At 49.0% G+C, this 22,997-nt stretch overlaps 1 protein-coding gene across 2 annotated transcripts in view; it reads left to right on the top strand.

Moving 5' to 3' along the window:
* ddah1 (dimethylarginine dimethylaminohydrolase 1) overlaps positions 1–22,997 on the top strand; it is a 96,203-nt gene that overhangs the window by 69,133 nt on the left and 4,073 nt on the right. Inside the window, exons 3-5 of one of the 2 annotated variants that reach the window (XM_083647440.1) lie at positions 1,734–1,807; positions 9,936–10,055; positions 21,397–21,540. In XM_083647440.1, the coding sequence (XP_083503566.1) occupies positions 1,734–1,807; positions 9,936–10,055; positions 21,397–21,540 (338 nt within the window). The remainder of the gene's footprint in view (positions 1–1,733; positions 1,808–9,935; positions 10,056–21,396; positions 21,541–22,997) is intronic. The other variant, XM_083647441.1, reaches the window with a different exon arrangement.

The raw sequence follows: 22,997 nt of genomic DNA, 5'->3' as shown, positions 1-22,997 counted from the left end.
TGGCATGGAGTAATAAAATGGACGAGAGCGGGGAGGAAGCAGCACAGCACGGTGGTCTTTATTAGATTTTCTCGACATTCTGTTACAGTCGTGTGGTGGAGTTAAAATGTGGGTCAGTGTCTTGTGTGCTGCGCGGGGCCGTGAGGAAAACAAAACGCGCTGGTACACTTAATTGGGTTTCTAGACACCGGCTCTGCGCTCCCCACTCCTTCCAGCTCAAATGGCTTTCACATGGCGGGGCTGGAAACATTTCCTGTTGGCAGCGCCCGCGCGCTAACGCTAATGCTAACGGCTCATTTTGTAAAGGCTCAGCAGCAGCAGCTACGCGAGGACACCGCCGCCGGCTTCAGTGTGCTGCAGCCGCCCAGCCAGCCATTCATTCAGCGCTCACTCGCTTTCTCCTCTCCTCGCTCCCATACTGACCACAGCTGGCCCCTCTCACAGCCGTGCAGTGAGTACACACAGTGTGTGGTTAGTGCATCAAGTACACACACAGTGTGTAGTTGATGCACTAACTACACACTGTGTGTGGTTAGTGCATCAAGTACACACTGTGTGTGGTTAGTGCATCAAGTACACACACTAGGGGTGCTCCAAAAAAATCGATTCTGAAAGGATCGCGATTCTTAATGCCACGATTCCTGGATCGATTCCAAACTCCCAAGAATCGATTGCACCTGAACGCAACATGCAAGATACCGGCTGAATAAGTGTCCAAATGTTCATGTCATTTGTGTACTGTACTGCCACGGTGCCACCACCTCTTGTACTTAAGAACTCTGGTTAATGTATTCCCCCCAAAATCTATAAATCCTTCTCAAAGTCTACAGATCCCCCCCAGCCTATAAATCCATCTTATCTGAAGAACATAAGGGGGGAATTCCCCCCTAGTTTGCAAAATGAATTTAGGCCCTGCCTGTAATACAGAAGTTGAATTTGAAGTTCAGCATTAATACATTTGTAATGTTTTGTCTTATATTTACCTTTGTGTGTTATTGCAATATAAAACTACATAATTGAGAATCGATTCTAGATTCTGGAATCGAGAATCGTTGGAAGCGAGAATCGATTCTGGAATCGGATCGTGACCCCAGGAATCGGAATTGGATCGGATCGTGGCTTAGCCGGATCGGAGCACCCCTACCACACAGTGTGTGGTTAGTGCATCAAGTACACACACAGTGTGTGGTTAGTGCATCAAGTACACACAGTGTGTGGTTAGTGCGCTGCCCAGCTGCAACCAGCTTAGCTTCATATAGGCTCACTCCATTGCCATTGCTAAACAACTTGTTATTCCATGCAGAGCCTTAAACAGACAGAGCTTGGCTCCTACCTCATGGCAGGAATGTACTTAATGTATTTTGCAGTTATATAGTTTTTTGTGTACTTTGCAGCAATTTGCATTTCAACGCCAACAGATTTTGTTGGGATTTCAATTTCAAGGTTATACCACGCAGGTTTACACAAATCACAATCTCTTTTGTATTTTTGTATTTCCTTGCTTATATTATGCATGTGTGGCTGTCACTGCTGTCAACTGACTGTCAAAGGGTGAGAATTCATAATAATGCGAAGGTGCATTCAGAGGAGCCTGGTAGCATCACTCGTCCAATAGCTGTACCCTGCAAGCCCCTGGATGTCCTGTGTCTGTCCATGGAGGGGTGATGATGTTAGATATCTGCTGACATTTCGGGGACCCACTATCTACCGATGCCGTCTGGTTCTTTCTCCAGGTCGCGAGTTCTTCGTGGGCCTTTCCAAACGGACCAATCAAAGAGGCGCGGAGATCCTGGCAGATGCCTTTAAGGTGAGTTGGAGCGGTGCACCCTGGGATTGTTTCAATACCATCAAGCAGCGAGAGTCCCCGATGGTAATCATGGAATTACTCATCAGTGCCCCGCCCCCCCGCTACAGCCCTCACTCAGCTGGCTTGGGGGCGTTTTTAATCAGCTATTGATTCAGACCTCCTCCACCACAGCTGCACACCATGAGGAGCCAAGCAGTTGATGACACTGATTACAAAGGTCATTGGGGAAGGGAACCTTTTAGGGCTTGTAGAGTTGAACCCCTCTCTCATGAATTCATATATGAACATTTTCTCCTCTCCTGTTGCTATTTTAATTAAATCAGCCTGTGTGTTGATTATTGGCATGCTTGAATAAGGTTGTTGAACTGTGGCACTTAGAAATGGGAAGAAGTTTCTCAGATTGCCTAACCGCACATCTCCGTCTTGTTTACATGTAGGTGTCACATGCTTAACCCTGCACGTACACACTGTCTTCCTCTGGATGTTTTGTCTCTGTCGGCTACCTTGTTGACACTAGTCAAATCCTTTTCAGTTTCAGCGTGCAAGTTGAGACAGCAAATTGTATTGGATGTCCTGCCCTCCTCCCCCTCAGTCTGGTGAATGTACGCCCCAGCACTTGTTACTCATCTCCATGAGCCTCATCTCATCTCTCATCTCATCTCCTCTCGATGAGTAACTCTGTGAGAAAACGGGATCATGTCTATGTTCCCCGGGTTCTATGTTCCCAGGGTTCTATATTCCCCGTTTTTCACTAACCCTAAACCTAACCTCCCCCAGACCCTAACCCAAAACCTAACCTCTCCCACCCCCCACGCCTAAACCTAACCTCCCCCAGACCCTAACCCAAAACCTAACCTCTCCCAGGGAACATAGCGGGGTTCTATGTTCCCCGGTCCCACAAAAACGGGGAACATAGGACCCGGGGAACATAGGACCCGGGGAACATAGGGATGACCCCGAGAAAACAGACTAGCATCCTACCTCTCTGACAGTATACAAACCGGCTTTTATACAAGTCGCTTTTCAGCCCTTCTGTCTCTTTAAGATGGAGAAACAATGCAGATATTTCTTTTTGAAATGAAAAAAAAACATGTCTCTAGACAGTCTAAACAGGCCTAAACAGGTCTCTGTTGTGACCACTAACCTGACCTTGATAGCCACAACTCACATCACTGCTGCCCACACCCATACAACACATACTGTATTCACAGTAAATGGTATATCCCCCAAAATGTCCCAAACATCATTGAAAATTCAGTTTGAAAAAACAGGTTGACTGATAATGTATAATACATCCTACTTATTCTATCTGACTACTTGCTGTTATTTTAATGTGGAAAAAGAAAAAGAAAAGCCAGCTGGTTCGGAGATGGGTCATGTCCTCAAGAATTCAACACATTGCAGTGACCTGAATGGCCTCCCTGCCGTGCCGTGCTTCCGTCTTGCCGCCTGTGTCCGATTTGGATTCCTCATTCTGCGTCTCTCTGTGTTCCTCATTCTGCGTCTCTCTGTGTTCCTCATTCTGCGTCTCTCTGTGTTCCTCATTCTGCGTCTCTGTGTTCCTCATTCTGCGTCTCTCTGTGTTCCTCATTCTGCGTCTCTCTGTGTTCCTCATTCTGCGTCTCTCTGTGTTCCTCATTCTGTGTCTCTCTGTGTTCTTCATTCTGCGTCTCTCTGTGTTCCTCATTCTGCGTCTCTCTGTGTTCCTCATTCTGTGTCTCTCTGTGTTCCTCATTCTGTGTCTCTCTGTGTTCCTCATTCTGCGTCTCTCTGTGTTCCTCATTCTGTGTCTCTCTGTGTTCTTCATTCTGCGTCTCTCTGTGTTCTTCATTCTGCGTCTCTCTGTGTTCCTCATTCTGCGTCTCTCTGTGTTCCTCATTCTGCGTCTCTCTGTGTTCCTCATTCTGCGTCTCTCTGTGTTCCTCATTCTGTGTCTCTCTGTGTTCTTCATTCTGCGTCTCTCTGTGTTCTTCATTCTGCGTCTCTCTGTGTTCCTCATTCTGCATCTCTCTGTGTTCCTCATTCTGCGTCTCTCTGTGTTCTTCATTCTGTGTCTCTCTGTGTTCTTCATTCTGCGTCTCTCTGTGTTCTTCATTCTGCGTCTCTCTGTGTTCCTCATTCTGCGTCTCTCTGTGTTCCTCATTCTGCGTCTCTCTGTGTTCCTCATTCTGCGTCTCTCTGTGTTCCTCATTCTGCGTCTCTCTGTGTTCTTCATTCTGCGTCTCTCTGTGTTCTTCATTCTGCGTCTCTCTGTGTTCCTCATTCTGCGTCTCTCTGTGTTCTTCATTCTGCGTCTCTCTGTGTTCCTCATTCTGCGTCTCTCTGTGTTCCTCATTCTGCGTCTCTCTGTGTTCCTCATTCTGCGTCTCTCTGTGTTCCTCATTCTGCGTCTCTCTGTGTTCCTCATTCTGCGTCTCTCTGTGTTCCTCATTCTGCATCTCTCTGTGTTCCTCATTCTGCGTCTCTCTGTGTTCCTCATTCTGCGTCTCTCTGTGTTCTTCATTCTGCGTCTCTCTGTGTTCTTCATTCTGCGTCTCTCTGTGTTCCTCATTCTGCGTCTCTCTGTGTTCTTCATTCTGTGTCTCTCTGTGTTCTTCATTCTGCGTCTCTCTGTGTTCCTCATTCTGCGTCTCTCTGTGTTCTTCATTCTGCGTCTCTCTGTGTTCCTCATTCTGCGTCTCTCTGTGTTCCTCATTCTGCGTCTCTCTGTGTTCCTCATTCTGCGTCTCTCTGTGTTCTTCATTCTGCATTTCTCTGTGTTCTTCATTCTGCGTCTCTCTGTGTTCCTCATTCTGCGTCTCTCTGTGTTCCTCATTCTGCATCTCTCTGTGTTCCTCATTCTGCGTCTCTCTGTGTTCTTCATTCTGCGTCTCTCTGTGTTCTTCATTCTGCGTCTCTCTGTGTTCCTCATTCTGCGTCTCTCTGTGTTCCTCATTCTGCGTCTCTCTGTGTTCCTCATTCTGCGTCTCTCTGTGTTCTTCATTCTGCGTCTCTCTGTGTTCCTCATTCTGCATCTCTCTGTGTTCCTCATTCTGCGTCTCTCTGTGTTCTTCATTCTGCGTCTCTCTGTGTTCCTCATTCTGCGTCTCTCTGTGTTCCTCATTCTGCATCTCTCTGTGTTCCTCATTCTGCGTCTCTCTGTGTTCTTCATTCTGCGTCTCTCTGTGTTCCTCATTCTGCGTCTCTCTGTGTTCCTCATTCTGCGTCTCTCTGTGTTCCTCATTCTGCGTCTCTCTGTGTTCCTCATTCTGCGTCTCTCTGTTCCTCATTCTGTGTCTCTCTGTGTTCCTCATTCTGCGTCTCTCTGTGTTCCTCATTCTGCGTCTCTCTGTGTTCCTCATTCTGCGTCTCTCTGTATTTTTTCCTCATTATGCGTCTCTTTGTGTTTTTTGTTATCCTTGATAAGCCGGATTTGCCTAATGCTGCTGTTTTTTCCCCTGCGTATCAAATTAAGGATCAGTTTATAGGCTGCATTGTTTAGCACTCCACAATTGAGTGCAGATGTGAAGATCTTGTCTTTGTAGTCCTTACAGGGGTCAGACAGAGTCTTTGTAGTCCTTACAGGGGTCAGACAGAGTCTTTGTAGTCCTTACAGGGGTCAGACAGAGTCTTTCTTTGTAGTCCTTGCAGGGGTCAGACAGAGTCTTTGTAGTCCTTACAGGGGTCAGACAGAGTCTTTGTAGTCCTTACAGGGGTCAGACAGAGTCTTTGTAGTCCTTACAGGGGTCAGACAGAGTCTTTGTAGTCCTTACAGGCTTCAGACAGAGTCAAGGCGTTGATGGGAAGAGTTGATTCAGGGTGAACTGTGGGGTCTACACGCTGCTGTGTCTTTTCTATAGCTAAGAAGTGATTGGCTCCAAATGTATACAAACGGCCTTGATACAACACTAAAGAGGCTAACATGGCTCCACTCAGGACTGGGAATCTCAGTAAATGGTAAATGGCCTGCATTTATATAGCGCATTTATCCAAAGCGATTTACAGTCAGTAGGTACATTCGCCCATTCACACACCGATGGCGGCAGGCTACCACGCAGGGTGCTGGCACACCAACGGGAGCAATTTGGGGTTCAGTATCTTACCCAAGGACACTTCGACATGCAGACTGGAGGAGCCGGGAATCGAACCACCGACCTCTTTTATCCAAAGCGACCCGCTCTACCTCCTGAGCTACAGCCGCCGCAGCTCACAGTTCACAGCCCACAGCCCACAGCTCAGTCTGTCATGGTTCTGAGATAGTTCATGGGGTCTTTTCCGGTCACAAAATTGCAGCATTTCAACCAAGGTAAAGGAAGTCACAGTGATGGCATATGTCAAAGCAAGTCTCTCTCTTGCTCTATCTCTCTCTCTCTCTCTCCCCCTTACTGATAAGCCCAGATAAACGAATATGTGTTGTCTGTGTTCTGACCATAGACTGTTAAAAATATGGACGGAATCAATGTCACGTTTACCCATTGATTTTTGGACTGCCGTTTTGAAGCCCAAGTGTGGCCGCTGCCATCTTGGTTTTCATACAGCGAGACGGCGCGAGGCCGGGGGGTTTCCCACAGAATGACAGCTCCGCCTTGTATCGGTCCAACAGTCAGAGCCCCTCAAGCCACGCCCCGCTGATGTGACGGTGCGTATACAGCAAACAGCGCCCCGCTGCAGCGGTTGCACCCAGGCAGAGACAGAGCAGTCTCAAGTGGCCATTCAAGGAACTACACCTTTTAAGTATCACTTCCTCATCTGTCCAAGCCCGAGTTTGACGCCTGGTTCTGACGGCTGCGACAAAACTTCCCGTTTACTGATAAGGAATAAAGACAGTTGAGATGACATCATTCCTAGCGCTTCTCTGCACTTTCAAAATGAACACACGAAGGAAACGATTCAGCCACAAAGACATGGGTTTCACACATGATAAACTGTCTAGTAGTGGATATGTGCTTTGAACTAGCCCAGTGAAACATGGCAAAGACACATTCAATTTATAGTATATATACTTACTTGAATTGAAAAAGGAAAATGATACTTCTTCGGGGTTTTATGGACCCAGGAGCTATAAAACACATTTAAAACACATTCTGTGATTAAGAAAACACATGGTTGTTGGAAAACAAGAGTTATTTTCTAAAGGACCAATCCAGACTTTATGTGGCCGTGTAAATCTATTCACAAAGATTTGAGAAGAAAAGGACTTATATGGAAAACAGGCTTAAACTCTCATATCCCATCATAACTCAAAATACAGTTCAGTTAGACTTCAAGGTTCTCAAACCTCAGCAGGACCCATCGCTGGCTCAGCAAGCCTCAAAGTACATACAAGACAAACACTGGGGATCCCTGTATCAAAAGCTCAGTCCATCAACTTGAGAGTGGGAAAAGGCCTCCAATCCAATCAATCAAAACCTAAAGAAAATGTCCTAAAGAAATACAGTTTTGGGGTGACATTGTTTCAGCAGGGGGCACTGTACTGAAGTTAGGCTTTAATTCCTATAAACAAGGTTTTCATCTGACAGCAGTTATATGAAGCAATAAATTCCAAGGGCTGTGGGATTTGTGTGTGTGTGTGTGTGTGTGTGTGTGTGTGTGTGTGTGCGTGTGTGCGTGTGCGTGTGCGTGTGCGTGTGCGTGTGCGTGTGCGTGTGCGTGTGTGTGTGTGTAAACCATTTTTTCCTGTACCCTTTGGACTATTTGGCTGTTAGTTACTGCAGATGTCATTGATGACTTATCCTGGTTTTATCCACAACATTTTGCCCTGGGTCAGGCCGGACTGGAACCGGTCGGATTTGGCGGGTAGGCCCCAGTGAGGAGGTGGGCTGCCACCCCCGGTTCCACCGCGGGGAGCTGGGGAATCCCCCGAGTGCTCGCGTCCTTGCTCTCCAAGGAGGCGATGCCATGGATTGAAGCCTTGCTGCTGGTTGTGTGTTCCCAGTCTTGAGAATGTGGAGCACCTCAGAGAATTAGGGGATCACTTGCTTCCTGGCTGCCCTAGTAGCCGCGCCAGAAACTAAGTTGTCAAACATGCAACCGCTGGAGGGCTGGGCAACCTCTGGCCAGGTTAGACCCAGACTTTCCACTGCCCTGCCGTGTTTGTGGGAGGGGTACCCACGCTCACCATGGAAGCGTGTGTTTGTGGGAGGGGTACCCACGCTCACCATGGAAGCGGAGTTGGATATGGCGCTGGGTTAGGGTTAACCAGGGATTCAGTATCGAATCAGACATCATCAACCAGATATCATAAATGAGGATGAGGAGGGGGGTCCGAAAAGCCTTCTTCCTACCCAGCATTCAGCTCCAAAATATCCTCCACAATTACGTTCAGTTCAGCCTGGTCCCAGGAAGCGGAAGCTGGTGGAGCCATGGCGCGGGAGACGTCCTCCTCGTCTGGGTTAGCTGGACGTGCGAAGAGTGGGTCTCTGTCTCTGATAGCGGGGGCTTGCTTCAGGCGTCTGCTTGAATCGGGTGCAGAGCTCACACGATCCCGGGGACTCCAAAGCTTGGCTCGCATGGAACCAACCAAGGAGATGGAGAGGGGGTGAGGGTCCCGGCCAGGAATCCTCCATAATCCACACGGGCATGAGTTGAGCTCGGGGGATCTGGGTGGGCAGTGGGCACTCTCTGTTTTGGTTAGTGTCGGTGAAATCCGGCTTGATAACACTGGCCACTCATGGCGGTGACTGGCTTGTTGTTGTCGCTGTGTGACTAAAGGGTGGTGAACTTCTGGTGGACCGACCGACCGACCGACCGATCAGGGTGAACTGATTTACCTGATCGCAGCTAAAAAGATGCAGAGTGGTGTTTCTTATAGAGCTGCTGATGGCAGCTAAAAAAATGCAGAGCGGTGTTTCTTGAACATGCAGAGTGGTGTTTCTTGAACATGCAGAGTGGTGTTTCTCGAACATGCAGAGCGGTGTTTCTCGAACATGCAGAGCGGTGTTTCTTGAACATGCAGAGTGGTGTTTCTTGAACATGTAGAGTGGTGTTTCTTGAACATGTAGAGTGGTGTTTCTTGAACATGTAGAGTGGTGTTTCTTGAACATGCAGAGCGGTGTTTCTCGAACATGCAGAGCGGTGTTTCTTGAACATGCAGAGTGGTGTTTCTTGAACATGTAGAGTGGTGTTTCTTGAACATGTAGAGTGGTGTTTCTTGAACATGTAGAGTGGTGTTTCTTGAACATGCAGAGCGGTGTTTCTTGAACATGCAGAGTGGTGTTTCTCGAACATGCAGAGCGGTGTTTCTTGAACATGCAGAGCGGTGTTTCTTGAACATGCAGAGCGGTGTTTCTCGAACATGCAGAGCGGTGTTTCTCGAACATGCAGAGCGGTGTTTCTTGAACATGTAGAGAGCTGTGTTTCTTGAACATGCAGAACTGAGTTTCTTGAACATGCAGAACGGAGTTTCTTGAACATGCAGAGCGGTGTTTCTTGAACATGCAGAGCGGTGTTTCTTGAACATGTAGAGAGCGGTGTTTCTTGAACATGTAGAGAGCGGTGTTTCTTGAACATGCAGAACGGAGTTTCTTGAACATGCAGAGCGGTGTTTCTTGAACATGCAGAGCGGTGTTTCTTGAACATGTAGAGAGCGGTGTTTCTTGAACATGCAGAACGGAGTTTCTTGAACATGCAGAACGGAGTTTCTTGAACATGCAGAGCGGTGTTTCCCCAACAGTCAAACAGGAGATGAGCCATTTCAGGCAAGAGTAGTGTGACTTAGATAACTGTAGTAGAACATGACTTTAGCTAATATGTTAGGTTGGGACATGTTGGCTATATACCAAAGTTTAGCTCTCTATGCAAACCCAGCTGAGAAGCACTGTGAAATACTGCTGAGAGAGGAAACAGTGTGACAGCAGGTGGAGAGCCAGACTCTATAACTCTCTCTACAAATAAAGGTGAACTGCTTCACCTCATGTAATCAATTCTTCGCCTCTCTGCTCCACAGCCTGGCCCAGGAAAGCCCAGCCGCTAATTGAAATGGATCAATTTTACTGTCGGGGGTCCGTCCTGTGCGGTCCGGGCCCGTCCTGTACTGTCGGGGTCGGTCCTGTGCGGTCCGGGCCCGTCCTGTACTGTCGGGGGTCCGTCCTGTGCGGTCCAGGCCCGTCCTGTGCCAGTCGCTTCACCTAATGGGGTTTGTGTTTTGCAGGACTACGCTGTGTCCACTGTCCCCGTGCTGGAAGGTCTGCACCTGAAGAGCTTCTGCAGCATGGGGGGACCGGGCCTCATCGTCATCGGCTCCAGCGAACCAGCTCAGAAAGCCCTCAAAGTATGAAGTCCGTGTATCTGTGTGTGTCTGACTGTGTATGTTGTTTGTCATGTCATGCCGCTACCGTGCTTTCCTAAACTCAAAGCCCATTGAAACTCTAGCAGTGCGAATGGCTTTTCTTTCTTAATCCCTGGTTGTTTTTTGGCTTGATCCTACTGGCATGAACACCTCTTCTTTTTCTCCCCCGTTCTGCGAGGTATTCAGCACGCATAGCACTGCAAGACAGGACATCACGCATGTTGATTCAGAGCAGATTCCCCCAACTGCAGCTTTGATGGGCTGTACCCACTGCACGCACCCGCATACAAACCACCTGTCACCTTAATCCGCTCTCGTTAATTCATATTCCCAGCTAAACTGCCCTCGGTCGCCTTCCAACCTCAATCACAAAGCTGTTGTCCTTCGCTTAAACAGGTCAAGCTCATTACTGCGTAAAAGGCTTCGGAATCAATAACACTTCATCACCGCGAGAGACCTCCACAACCCCCCCTTCCTCGTCTCGTCCTAAAGGAGAGGCAGTCTACACCCTGACAGAGACATATCCTAAAGGAGAGGCAGTCTACACCCTGACAGAGACAGATCCTAAAGGAGAGGCAGTCTACACCCTGACAGAGACAGATCCTAAAGGAGAGGCAGTTTATACCCTGACAGAGACAGATCCTAAAGGAGAGGCAGTCTACACCCTGATAGAGACAGATCCTAAAGGAGAGGCAGTCTACACCCTGACAGAGACAGATCCTAAAGGAGAGGCAGTCTACACCCTGACAGAGACAGATCCTAAAGGAGAGGCAGTCTACACCCTGACAGAGACATATCCTAAAGGAGATGCAGTCTAAACCCTGACAGAGACAGATCCTAAAGGAGAGGCAGTTTATACCCTGACAGAGACAGATCCTAAAGGAGAGGCAGTCTACACCCTGATAGAGACAGATCCTAAAGGAGAGGCAGTCTACACCCTGACAGAGACAGATCCTAAAGGAGAGGCAGTTTATACCCTGACAGAGACAGATCCTAAAGGAGAGACAGTTTATACCCTGACAGAGACAGATCCTAAAGGAGAGACAGTTTATACCCTGACAGAGACAGATCCTAAAGGAGAGGCAGTCTACACCCTGATAGAGACAGATCCTAAAGGAGAGGCAGTTTATACCCTGACAGAGACAGATCCTAAAGGAGAGACGGTCTATACCCTGACAGAGACAGATCCTAAAGGAGAGGCAGTCTACACCCTGACAGAGACAGATCCTAAAGGAGAGGCAGTCTACACCCTGACAGAGACAGATCCTAAAGGAGAGACAGTTTATACCCTGACAGAGACAGATCCTAAAGGAGAGGCAGTTTATACCCTGACAGAGACAGATCCTAAAGGAGAGGCAGTCTACACCCTGACAGAGACAGATCCTAAAGGAGAGGCAGTCTACACCCTGATAGAGACAGATCCTAAAGGAGAGACAGTTTATACCCTGACAGAGACAGATCCTAAAGGAGAGGCAGTTTATACCCTGACAGAGACAGATCCTAAAGGAGAGGCAGTCTACACCCTGACAGAGACAGATCCTAAAGGAGAGGCAGTCTACACCCTGACAGAGACAGATCCTAAAGGAGAGGCAGTTTATACCCTGACAGCAGAGACAGATCCTAAAGGAGAGGCAGTCTACACCCTGACAGAGACAGATCCTAAAGGAGAGGCAGTTTATACCCTGACAGAGACAGATCCTAAAGGAGAGACAGTTTATACCCTGACAGAGACAGATCCTAAAGGAGAGACAGTTTATACCCTGACAGAGACAGATCGCTCGTTTTCGCAGAGAGAGAGAGCAATAAATCTCAGCCCATCCCTCTGATGGATTTATCCCGAAAATTCCCAGCCGTCAACATCGGAGACTGTATGGGAACAAGGGCTGTCCTCTAAAAGTCCAATAGTCGACTCATCAGTCGAGAGAACCCTGAGTCGATGGAGATTCCTCAAGTCGAGCAGTAATTTTTTTCCATCTAAATTCCAATCTTAATTTCATTTGTTCATTTATTCTTGTTTAGATTTATTTAGGCTTTATTATTTAGGCTTCAGTTTTTGAGAAATAGGCTAAAGAACTGTATAGAATCACCCTAGGCATTAGAGATGTCATTTCAAAGCAGCGGAAATGTGTTATTTTACACTGTTTCATTTGTTTATTCATGTTGGCTCCATGTTTTAATGTTGAAAAGGTGAAATAAGAGCTTAATTTAAAAAAGAAATTGATGTTTCCTACCTGTCTCATTATTCAGACAAATCCATTATCCAATAGCCCGACGTTGGAAATTCAAATCTTGCACGATCATATACGGTCTCTTATTGATTTTTAAATGCTCAAAATATGTCCCCATCATTCAGTTGCATTGACTGTTATATAATAGTCATATTGGACAGTCGAATTCCATTCAACTGGCAGAATCCTGAGTTGAAGACAGCCCTAATGGGAACTTCTCTGACTGCACACATGAATGAAATGCTACGGGATTATGCCATGTTGTATTTACACGGCATTCTCAAATCTCGCACGCACGCACACTCACTCACAGATACTGTAACCATACTGTATACTGTGTCTAAGTACACACACACACACACACACACACACGCACGCACACTCACTCACAGATACTGTAACCATACTGTATACTGTGTCACAAGCACACAAGTACACAAGCAGACGTACAGGCACACACACCCTTGGCCTTGGCAGCCCCTTGATGCCTCCTAGAGTGATATCTCCCCCTACTGGCCAGGCCCTAAACAGGGTTCAGCTACTGCAAGTGATTTATTTAATTGAAATCGGTCCATCAGACAAAATGCACCTCATGAGGCAAAGCACTTGAGAAAGTAGAAGGTCAGACTTGCCGATTCGTATGCCAATTCCTCCGGTGCCTAGAGTGCACACAAGAAGACACACATCTCTGTACTGGTTAAACACCCTCGCTAATTAATTATATGTAATGGCAATATGGTGTCGGCTCATTAAGATTCCAGCCCATTCGAGCGCCCCGGTGATTAGCCACTGGAACGAGGAGTGGCTGTAAAGCAAAGACTTAATGACAGACTCCTCGCCTTCTAATTAGGGCTTACGTCACCCCTTCTTCCAGCAATTAGCTCCTGTTTTAAAGGGCTTTTAATGAGCCTGGATTTGTAATGAGCTTATGTTCTCTTTGTGGGGCTGCTGAGATCTTATGGACGCTGCTTTAATGAATACAAAGTGCTTGTTTTGGATGTGGACGTGTGCCCTTGGACACAGACAGGATGTGAATGTGTGCTCTTGGACACAGACAGGATGTGAATGTGTGCTCTTGGACACAGACAGGATGTGGACGTGTGCCCTTGGACACAGACAGGATGTGAATGTGTGCTCTTGGACACAGACAGGATGTGAATGTGTGCTCTTGGACACAGACAGGATGTGGACGTGTGCCCTAGGACACAGACAGGATGTGGACGTGTGCTCTTGGACACAGACAGGATGTGGACGTGTGCCCTAGGACACAGACAGGATGTGGACGTGTGCTCTTGGACACAGACAGGATGTGGACGTGTGCTCTTGGACACAGACAGGATGTGGATGTGTGCCCTTGGACACAGACAGGATGTGGATGTGTGCTCTTGGACACAGACAGGATGTGGACGTGTGCTCTTGGACACAGACAGGATGTGGATGTGTGCTCTTGGACACAGACAGGATGTGGATGTGTGCCCTTGGACACAGACAGGATGTGGATGTGTGCTCTTGGACACAGACAGGATGTGGACGTGTGCTCTTGGACACAGACAGGATGTGGATGTGTGCTCTTGGACACAGACAGGATGTGGATGTGTGCCCTTGGACACAGACAGGATGTGGATGTGTGCTCTTGGACACAGACAGGATGTGTGCTCTTGGACACAGACAGGATGTGAATGTGTGCTCTTGGACACAGACAGGATGTGGATGTGTGCTCTTGGACACAGACAGGATGTGACAGACAGGATGTGGACGTGTGCCCTTGGACACAGACAGGATGTGGACATGTGCTCTTGGACACAGACAGGATGTGGATGTGTGCTCTTGGACACAGACAGGATGTGGATGTGTGCTCTTGGACACAGACAGGATGTGGATATGTGCCCTTGGACACAGACAGGATGTGGACGTGTGCCCTTGGACACAGACAGGATGTGGACATGTGTCCTTGGACACAGACAGGATGTGGATGTGTGCTCTTGGACACAGACAGGATGTGGACGTGTGCCCTTGGACACGGGAGCCATGTTCCTATTACTGTAAAGTCGCAGTTCCTCTAATTCGGTTCGTCTTCCTGGAACTACATTTTGCTGCTGTAGAATATTAGGCAGCGAATCTGGCTATTCTATTAAGAAATGGTATGAACTATTGAGGCCTTTCAGTGTCATAATTTAATAGTGGGCAAATCAAGACTGTGGATAATTAAATTGAAGTGCATTAAAGTAAATTGCCACCACTGAAAAAGCTAAATTGCTAATCGTGAAAATCATGCTCAGTTTTTCTAGCTTGGCTGTGTCCCAGTTCCTGATCTTGTGTCTATGCGTGCATGCGTGCGTGCGCGATATGCATGTGTGTAGTCCCCAGGCGATGTTTAGCCCTCCCCAAGAATGAGAATACACATCGACCGGATCCATCTCATCACCCAGAAATACTCATAACAGCAGGTCACCTCTCTGCCCGCTGTCATCGCCAAGTTCAGTCATGAAGTCATCATTCCAAAATACCCGCCCCTCCACCCCCCCACTGCGCGCACGCACGCACACACGCACACACGCACGCACGCACACACACACACACACGCACGCACGCACGCACGCACGCACACACACACACACACACACACACACACACACACACACACACACACACACACACACACACACACACACACACACACACACACACACACACACCCCAGCAGACTTTAGCCCACCAGTCATCTCTCTGCCTTAGCCTTTTACCCCTGTTTGATTCATGACTCCATCATTGCAGGATTGGATCTGTACCTCAGAGAGGATGTTTACATGCACGCGCATTATGGATGATGAAAGCAGTAAACAGAACAATAAGAACAAGCCTCCATGTCCAGGCGAATATACATTGTTATTTGCATATCTGCTCCATCTGCTATCACATGTGTGTGCTTATTCTAAAGAGGATATGACATTTACACGGTTCAACTTAAACAGAATACTTTAGTATCCTGAAAAAATAGGAGAGTATCCCTATCCTCAGCAGCCTCCATGTGCTTTGTTGATGGAGAGGCATCAGAAAGAAAGTGGGGGGTTGATACCATGTTTGACTTGACTGTCTTGGCTGTATGGATTGTAGCATTGGGAGAGAATTGTTTATGTTGATGTCTCAGCCCAAGATCAAAAACATATGTGAATTCAGTTTTATGTTGGATTTACTCTTACTACCAGTGTAGAGCCACTGCAGCCTCCTCTCCCCTTCCCTCCTCGATGAGACACAGCAGAGATAAACACGCTCTATGCTGCAATCATATTTCCAGGGAAGAATGTATGTCAAGGACCCGTCATAAACATCAAGGACCCGTCATAAACATTCACCAGGAAGCCACTTTCACTCTCATTTCCCAACAACTCCCGTGTCTATTAGGATTTGGAATCAGTTTCAGGTAGGATTTGCCTCGTATGCGTTGATGTTTCAGTGAAAATAACTGGTGTAAGACTTGATAAGGCTTCATGGGAAATAGTCAAAAGATCAAGTCCTAAATGCAGAGTGCGCTGATGACCGCGCTGGAAAGCCATCCAGTCCAGTAAATTGTAACAGTGTTTTTGTTAATTGGTTGAGATTGCCGATGCTCGGAGGGACTGGATGACTTTGCAGTAAATATTGTTTTAAGCAGCTCTTGACTGAGCACATTCTGCTGCCCAGTTCGCACTCTGCGTATTAACTGGACCTTAGCCACTATCCAGAAGAGACTGGCTCTCCATCCCGATGTGCTGTAGCTCTGTGCTCGGTCCAGAGCATCCCGATGTGCTGTGGCTCTGTGCTCGGTCCAGAGCGTCCTGATGTGCTGTAGCTCTGTGCTCGGTCCAGAGCGTCCTGATGTGCTGTAGCTCTGTGCTCGGTCCAGAGCGTCCTGATGTGCTGTAGCTCTGTGCTCGGTCCAGAGCGTCCTGATGTGCTGTAGCTCTGTGCTCGGTCCAGAGTGTCCTGATGTGCTGTAGCTCTGTGCTCGGTCCAGAGCCTCCTGATGTGCTGTAGCTCTGTGCTCGGTCCAGAGCCTCCTGATGTGCTGTAGCTCTGTGCTCGGTCCAGAGCGTCCTGATGTGCTGTAGCTCTGTGCTCGGTCCAGAGCGTCCGGATGTGCTGTAGCTCTGTGCTCGGTCCAGAGCCTCCTGATGTGCTGTAGCTCTGTGCTCGGTCCAGAGCCTCCTGATGTGCTGTAGCTCTGTGCTCGGTCCAGAGCCTCCTGATGTGCTGTGGCTCTGTGCTCGTTCCAGAGCCTCCTGATGTGCTGTAGCTCTGTGCTCGGTCCAGAGCGTCCCGATGTGCTGTATCTCTGTTCTCGGTCCAGAGCCTCCTGATGTGCTGTAGCTCTGTGCTCGGTCCAGAGCGTCCTGATGTGCTGTAGCTCTGTGCTCGGTCCAGAGCGTCCTGATGTGCTGTAGCTCTGTGCTCGGTCCAGAGCGTCCTGATGTGCTGTAGCTCTGTGCTCGGTCCAGAGCCTCCTGATGTGCTGTAGCTCTGTGCTCGGTCCAGAGCCTCCTGATGTGCTGTAGCTCTGTGCTCGGTCCAGAGCCTCCTGATGTGCTGTGGCTCTGTGCTCGGTCCAGAGCCTCCTGATGTGCTGTAGCTCTGTGCTCGGTCCAGAGCCTCCTGATGTGCTGTAGCTCTGTGCTCGGTCCAGAGCCTCCTGATGTGCTGTAGCTCTGTGCTCGGTCCGGAGCCTCCTGATGTGCTGTAGCTCTGTGCTCGGTCCAGAGCCTCCTGATGTGCTGTAGCTCTGTGCTCGGTCCAGAGCCTCCTGATGTGCTGTGGCTCTGTGCTTGGTCCAGAGCCTCCTGATGTGCTGTAGCTCTGTGCTCGGTCCGGAGCCTCCTGATGTGCTGTAGCTCTGTGCTCGGTCCAGAGCCTCCAGATACAGGATGGGCAAACCCCGTCTTTACTGTACAACGCATGCACACACGAGCACAGCGAGCAGGAGGACACATACCCTTAACCCGGCTTCCCACCCGCAGACACGGCCACTTGTATTATGGATGCCCCACCAAGCCGGAGGTAACACGGGGGCTCGAACCTGTGACCCTCATGTTGGTAGGCAGGGAATGACCGCTGCACTATTATATTGAGGAAACCCCTAGTGAGCAGGGAGAGCATGTACATTTAATACTAACTTAACTCAGATACAAACTGCTGATAGATGCACGGATGAATAATGTGCGATCTTGGTTGTTAGGAGTTGTAACAAAGCTAACCCTTCCCCTCATTTCTCTTAAAACTAGTTTGTCCCGGCAATTCATTGGAAAGGACAGTTTTGCATTCTGTGGAAGAGAGAGCGAGAGAGAGAGAGAGAGAGAGAGAGAGAGAGAGAGAGAGAGAGAGAGAGAGAGAGAGAGAGAGAGAAACAGTGATGACTGATCTTTGGTGGAGTGAACGTTTATTCTTCTCCCCACCAGACTCTTAATCCCTGTGTGTGTGTGTGTGTGTGTGTGTGTGTGTGTGTGTGTGTGTGTGTGTGTGTGTGTGTGTGTGTGTGTGTGTGTGTGTGTGTGAGACCGCACTGGCGCTGACGCACACGGGCCGCGCTTTCAGTCAGGGCTGCTACAATCACACACACACACACACACACACACACACACACACACACACACACACACACACACACACTGTCTACACCCTGCACGTCTACCCTTACGGAAATTGCAGATTAATAATGGAATATATATGACCATGAGAGGCATGGGTGTATATTCATTCACTATTGTGTTTTGGCAATAGAGCAAAACATCTATTTATACATTATGAAATGATTATTACTTTAAGGGCTGGAGGGCTGTGAGTATAGTCATGTAATGTGAGTGATATAATGCCGGGTAATATAAGTTATGTGGGTTGATATAATTACAGTAAGCAAAGCATTGTCACCCTGTTTGGCCCTGGGCGTCCCCACAAGGCAGCAGCCTTACTGTCAGTGGGGACTGGGAGGGGAGTGAATGAGCACATCACCAGCCCATTGTGCACACAAACCACACAGAGAGGCGCTGACGGTGACGGGGGTGACACAAACCACACAGAGGGGCGCTGACGGTGACGGGGGTGACACAAACCACACAGAGAGGGGCTGACGGTGACGGGGGTGACACAAACCACACAGAGAGGGGCTGACGGTGACGGGGGTGACACAAACCACACAGAGAGGGGCTGACGGTGACGGGGGTGACACAAACCACACAGAGAGGCGCTGACGGTGACGGGGGTGACACAAACCACACAGAGAGGGGCTGACGGTGACGGGGGTGACACAAACCACACAGAGAGGCGCTGACGGTGACGGGGGTGACACAAACCACACAGAGAGGCGCTGGCGGTGACGGGGGTGACACAAACCACACAGAGAGGGGCTGACGGTGACGGGGGTGACACAAACCACACAGAGAGGCGCTGACGGTGACGGGGGTGACACAAACCACACAGAGAGGGGCTGACGGTGACGGGGGTGACACAAACCACACAGAGAGGCGCTGACGGTGACGGGGGTGACACAAACCACACAGAGAGGGGCTGACGGTGACGGGGGTGACACAAACCACACAGAGAGGGGCTGACGGTGACGGGGGTGACACAAACCACACAGAGAGGGGCTGACGGTGACGGGGGTGACACAAACCACACAGAGAGGCGCTGACGGTGACGGGGGGGACACACACCACACAGAGAGGTGCTGACGGTGACGGGGGTGACACAAACCACACAGAGAGGGGCTGACGGTGACGGGGGTGACACAAACCACACAGAGAGGGGCTGACGGTGACGGGGGTGACACAAACCACACAGAGAGGCGCTGACGGTGACGGGGGTGACACAAACCACACAGAGAGGGGCTGACGGTGACGGGGGTGACACAAACCACACAGAGAGGCGCTGACGGTGACGGGGGTGACACAAACCACACAGAGAGGGGCTGACGGTGACGGGGGTGACACAAACCACACAGAGAGGGCGCTGACGGTGACGGGGGTGACACAAACCACACAGAGAAATGGTGACGGGGGTGACACAAACCACACAGAGAAGCGCTGATGGTGACGGGGGTGACACAAACCACACAGAGAAGTGCTGACGGTGACGGGGGTGACACAAACCACACAGAGAAGTGCTGACGGTGACGGGGGTGACACAAACCACACAGAGAAGCGCTGACGGTGACGGGGGTGACACAAACCACACAGAGAAATGGTGACGGGGGTGACACAAACCACACAGAGAAATGGTGACGGGGGTGACACAAACCACACAGAGAAATGGTGACGGGGTGACACAAACCACACAGAGAAATGGTGACGGGGGTGACACAAACCACACAGAGAAATGGTGACGGGGGTGACACAAACCACACAGAGAAATGGTGACGGGGTGACACAAACCACACAGGGAAATGGTGACGGGGGTGACACAAACCACACAGAGAGGCGCTGACGGTGACGGGGGTGACTTTTCTCCCACATTTGTAATCATGGATAATCACCATCGCTCACACACACCCAATATTTCAAGCAGACATCAAACATTCTGCCTGCAGTGGAAAGCCAGTGCGAACGTTTGCTGGATTTAGTGGCAAATAAGCACGCTCCACTGGTTTACATGACATTGCTTTGATGTCGCTTTTCATAAAGAAGGCTTAATGTGCTTAGGTTAAACTTTTAATTAGTCTTAGCCTTTGAATCCGCCATGCTTGTCTGCTAATCTTGAGCTCTGCACACGCGGCACGCCCAACGTATCCTCCCATCTAAATGGTTAAAGACAAGGGGAAGAAGAGGATTGATGGAGTGAGTCACTGGAAAAGCAGAGTGAAAGAGGAGAGGAGAGGAGAGGAGACGAGACGAGAGGAGAGGAGAGAGGAGGAGCAGCCAGACAGACACATGGGGTCTGTATCTGGTGGAGATCTCATGTGCTGCATCTCAAAATACCTTTCTGAATGTTGATTCTTTGGGGGGTGGTGTGTGGGGGGAGGGGTGGTAGGCTTTTGCTTCCCGTCTCCCCTCCCCTCCCCTCCCCTCCCCTCCCCTCCCCTTCCCTGTCTGTCTGCAGATGTTCTGCTGATAAACATGGAGAGGCACCTCCAGATGTTCTGCTGATCAACATGAAGAGGCACCTGCAGATGTTCTGGTGATAAACACGAAGAGGCACCTGCCCTGCATTCTGCTCATAACATCCTCATCGCCTCCCCCGACTTCCACTTGGCAGCGCGGGGGTCTCCTCGGCCCCCCTAAACTCCACCACCAAATCCCACCTTCTCCCATCCTTCAGATGACATCAAGAACATCACATCTGCTGAGAAGGAATGTCTGTCCGCTCCTGTGTTCTCCATTAACCCCCCCCCCCCACCGCCGACCCGTGACAGTGCTTTGGGCAGCAGAAGGATGTGCTGCTGCAGCCTGTGGTATCCTGGCCTCACCTGTAACTAAATGTATATCTGGCTGTTTTCTATCTGTTTTCTATCTCCCTACTCAAATAAATACATGAAATGAAATGAAAATGTCTGTGTGTCTGCCTCTCTGTATGGGCTCATTTATGCTCCATTTTCTCATACGAAAATAAATGCGTCCGTTTCAAACGGTGTAATCGTCACTGCCCACATACTTCCATGCGCCTTTCACATTGGTATCATGTTAAACAATACATCCACCAGTGGGCAGTAGAGAGTCAAATGTATGAGTGTGTGTGTGTGTGGTTTTGCTCCGTTTCATGCGTATCCATAAGCTTTCAGATGACGGACAGAAAACGCACGAAATGAACGCAAAGTACGGACAGAAGGCTCTGTCCATCTCCGTCTTTAACATAGAGTATAATTGGGCCTTAAGTCTACAGTATGTCTGTCTGCCTCTCTGTAAGTCTTGGTCTTTTGTTTGTTTAGCTGTTTGATTGCCTGTTTTTTTCCCCCTGGCTGTCTGACTTTCTGCCTACCTGCCCGTCTCACTGCTTACCTGTATGACTGTCTTCCTGTCTGCCTGTCTGTCTCACTGCTTACCTGTATGACTGTCTTCCTGTCTGCCTGCTTACCTGTATGACTGTCTTCCTGTCTGCCTGTCTGTTTATTTGTGAGACTGTTTCTCTGCCGGCAGATCATGCAGCAGATGAGCGACCATCGCTACGACAAGCTGACTGTGCCCGACGACCTGGCTGCCAACTGCATCTACATGAACCTCCCCGACAAGGGTCATGTGCTGCTGCACTGCACGGAGGAGCAGTATCCACAGAGCGCTACGGTAATGCTCAGCTGCTTTCACATGCACATACACACACACACACACGCTCACGCACACACACACACACACACACGCACACACACACACACACGCTCTCACACACGCGCACACACACACACACACACACACACACACACACACATGCTCACACACACACACACACACACACACACACACACACACACACACACACACATGCTCACACACACACGCTCACGCACACGCACACACACATACACACGCTCACGCACACATTCAAACCAAGTCCTAAAGTTGCACCTTTTGGGTTAAGGAACACCGTCAAGACAGCCAATGCAGCTCAACAACACCCTGTTCATTTTTTGGGAGGATTTGCATTTTTTTGCTGTGTTGGCAGTCCAAACCCCTGAGAAAACAAGGCCACACCTGGGGGGAGAAACCCTGTAGAAGTCACTGAGCTGGTTCTCCTACACAGGTGAGGTCAGCTAGCCAACCACGGCCGGTTCTGGATCTCTTAACAAAGGGACCTGTGGTTGGACCTGAACTGGCTGTTTTAACAATAATAATAATAATAATAATAATGCATGCATTTATATAGTGCTTTTCTAGAACTCAAAGTGGTTTTGGGGTGGGGCATCATTAACCTGACACTGCCAGATGGATGCGTTTGCTTCACACTCAATAGCGCCCCCTCTGGCAGAGTCAGGTTAGGGGCTCATGGCTCAGAACACAAACCATAAGGCCGGATTTACGAAACCCTCCCTCGCCCAAGTGATATTTCCCCCCCCCGACTTTAATCGCTAAATAACTGTTCCAAATTGTTTACTGTTGCTTTTTCCATGCTTGTTTACATCACGTTTGCCAGTCAGGCCATAATTCATACATTCGTAAGTAAGAAGCCAAGAGAAGTGCGTAAGATATCTCATGAACCTTACAAAGAGTATTGAGGAACTGGCATTAAGAGCCTTCTTAAGAATTCCCTTAAAGTTCTTCATAGGCAACCAGAAAGAGCCTTGGTCACAATTACTCCTCTATCCTTCCCCCAGATATCTGAACAGTGTCCTTTGCTGAACCTGAACTGTGTGTTGGCTCTCTCATGTGACACACAACCATACGCTTTCTCTCTCTCAGACATGCGCTGAGTGACTTACCATGCATCAGCCTTTCATGAGAGTTACTTACCATACATCAGCCTTTATGAGAGTTACTTACCGTACATCAGCATATGTCTTTATGAGAGTGACTTACCGTACATCAGCATATGTCTTTATGAGAGTGACTTACCGTACATCAGCATATGTCTTTATGAGAGTTACTTACCATACATCAGCATATGTCTTTATGAGGTTCTGATCCCATGAGATGTGGCTTTTGACCCTCCGTGACAATTGAATGTCATTTTTCACAGTAGCTCACCAGTGAATGACATGTTATTGTCTCACCGGGGCTGTTTGGGGTTTGGAAAGGCAGAGCAGCAG

The sequence above is a fragment of the Poromitra crassiceps genome, assembly GCF_964638095.1.
Source record: "Poromitra crassiceps genome assembly, chromosome: 12".
In the NCBI taxonomy this organism is placed as follows: domain Eukaryota; kingdom Metazoa; phylum Chordata; class Actinopteri; order Beryciformes; family Melamphaidae; genus Poromitra; species Poromitra crassiceps.
This window is presented reverse-complemented; position numbering and strand designations above follow the sequence as displayed.